This window comes from Electrona antarctica (genome assembly GCF_951216825.1).
Source record: "Electrona antarctica genome assembly, chromosome: 18".
Lineage (NCBI taxonomy): Eukaryota > Metazoa > Chordata > Actinopteri > Myctophiformes > Myctophidae > Electrona > Electrona antarctica.
The window spans coordinates 18364300-18366799 of NC_136799.1; the positions used below are offsets into that span (position 1 = coordinate 18364300).

The 2500-nt window shown below is 44.8% G+C and overlaps 1 protein-coding gene across 2 annotated transcripts in view; it reads left to right on the forward strand.

Annotated features, from left to right (window-relative positions):
- The window catches only part of atrn (attractin), a 147066-nt gene that overhangs the window by 126191 nt on the left and 18375 nt on the right, over positions 1 to 2500 (forward strand). For both annotated transcript variants that reach the window (XM_079528363.1, XM_079528364.1), the window contains exon 27: positions 1449 to 1556. In XM_079528363.1, the coding sequence (XP_079384489.1) occupies positions 1449 to 1556 (108 nt within the window). The remainder of the gene's footprint in view (positions 1 to 1448; positions 1557 to 2500) is intronic.

Consider the following 2500-nt stretch of genomic DNA (forward strand, 5'->3'; position numbering starts at 1 on the left):
TGTGTGTGTGCTTTGAAAGCAGGGTGGTGCTGTAAAAGGACTGTAAACCAAATGGAAATGTCTGGATCAAATGCTTTATTTTGCATTAAAATGCCTTAATTACAAGTAACGGAGTGCAGGAGTTTGGTTTGTTTATGTATCTTTGCCCATAAAATGCCTGCTTTTATCCAGCACACCTGTCAACAACAATACTCACAGCTGCAAGTGGGCTTACTGTTTATAGATTCTGCTTATCCTTAATGGGTCTAAAATGTCCTGTGGGCCTTTGTTTTAATAACTACCACTTATAATGCTTCCCCCAACATCTGTCACATACATAAACTCCATTATTACTTGGAGGAAAGGGAGGGAGGTGGGAGCCTGCCGGCAGAGTCTTGGCAGTGGCATGTGGTTAGAGAATTGAACGCCGTCTGTTGACCTGCTACTGTCATTCTCCTCTGCTCCTCGCCATTAGTGACAATTTAAAGTCAAGTACAGGTCCTTTCTTTTTAAATTACTCTGTAGGCGTACAGCAGAGCATACAGTAGTGGGGCACGCAGACAATAGACACAACTAGCCTGCAGACATAAGAATCTAAAGATAAATGTCATTTGCTATGTATGTGACATCAACAAGTCTCACGTTCATCAGTCTTGCCATTGTTTCAAAAGGGGGTCAATAGTAGTTTGTCTAGAGATTAGACGAGGTCGGCAAAGGGTTGAATCAACAATGGTTTTCCCCCTTCCCTCAGCCGCTACCTTCGACGTGCCCTTGAGCAAGTCTATTTGTGTGTAGTCCCTGCACACTTCTGCGTTTTTCGGCTTTTCTTTTGCCGTTTTTTCCGAGAAACGTGTCCAGTCTGCAAGGACCTTTTATGTGTGAAACTGTATAGAGTTTAAACTTCCACTGTAGTGAGCTCATTACTCTGTACTGTACTGTACTGTACTGTACTGTACTGTACTGTACTGTACTGTACTGTACTGTACTGTACTGTACTGTACTGTACTGTACTGTACAAGCCCTCCCTGGCCTGTGTGTGTCTATATGTTAGGCTGTGCAAAAGTGACTCTTGGTGAACAAACACTATAACGCTATTTTCGTGCTCGGACACAGCCAGGAACACAGGGACAGACCCAGGGACACAGCCACACACATAGCTGTCTATAGGTGTTGTTGCACCACTCAAAAATACCCGCTCAACAAGCTCAAAGCGTGTTTTGAGCTTGTAGAACAGCTATTTTTGAACCAAACAAGAGTTTCACTGTAGAAAAATCAGCCCAAGTACAGTTGCAATTCAAGTTTGTTTCACTGAGACGAGACGTTTTAAATGGTTACGGCCTACGGGTCCATTTGGTTACATTTGTACATTCTCAGAGTTAAATGGTCACTGATGATTTTACTGGAGAGTACATTAGTGTCTGTTTACCTGTCTCTGACCTTCGGCCTCTTCTACCCCCCCCCCCCACCAGCAACTGCTAAGGGAGATGCAGCAGATGGCCAGCCGGCCTTTCGCCACCATCAACGTTGCCTTGGAGACGGACGAGGAGCCACCTGACCTTATTGGAGGAAATGTCAAGGTGAGCGTGACCTTTATTCTCTGTCATCCATGTCACCCGACAGTACCTATACGGTATCGTCTCTCTGTCTCTCTCCTCTCTCCCCACGACATGGTCAAGGCAGATGGCCGTCCACCCTAGAGCCTGGGTCTGCCTGACGTTTCTTCCAGTTATGGGGACGTTTTTTGTTGCCACTGTCGCAAAAATCCACGCTAAGGGTGGGACAATGTCTCTGTCGGCTCTATATGTAATGTGTCTTGAGACAACTTGTTGTGATTTGGCTCTATAATAATATGGAATATGGAACTTGAAATACCTTTCTAGATCACTTCACCACCTTATCTTGCTTGCTGCTAGACTACAGTCAAATATTCCATAATCCTCATATACAGGATTCTTTTTCTTGTTGGTGGCGGGGTTTGAATGACTCTTGAGGAGTTTCCATTAGGTTCCTTGACAGCCGAGGAGAGCCCAGACTGAAGCTCACTTAGCACGGGGAGTTTGAAGTCTAGTGCGGGTCTAGCACGACTTAATGAGAAGGTCGACGCAGCCCCATCATGTGTGAATCTAGGACATGCTTGATGGAAATGGGCTGCGGATGAGTGATAGTGCTAATGCTGCTTGTTAGACCAGCTACAGTACAGCGGATTGGTGGCTGTGCATTCTAATGGGCCGGTTAGCTGAACTTTGCAGACTTGGAACATACTGTAAGTAGATGCTGAGGAGGATGAAGTATTCAGAGAGTTGGAATGAGTGAACTTGGGGAAGAGTTTTAGTTGGGTGTCATAATAGAGTGCTTTAATGGTAGAAAGTATTGAGGTAATGTTGAGTTGGAAAGAGTTGTGGTGCAGTTGAAAAGAGGTGGTGTGACAGAGAGCATTAGAGGTAGAAATAGTGTCAGAGTGGAGCCGGCGTTTATTTATTTATTTTTGTTGTACATGATAAATAGAGGGATTCGGTTTCAC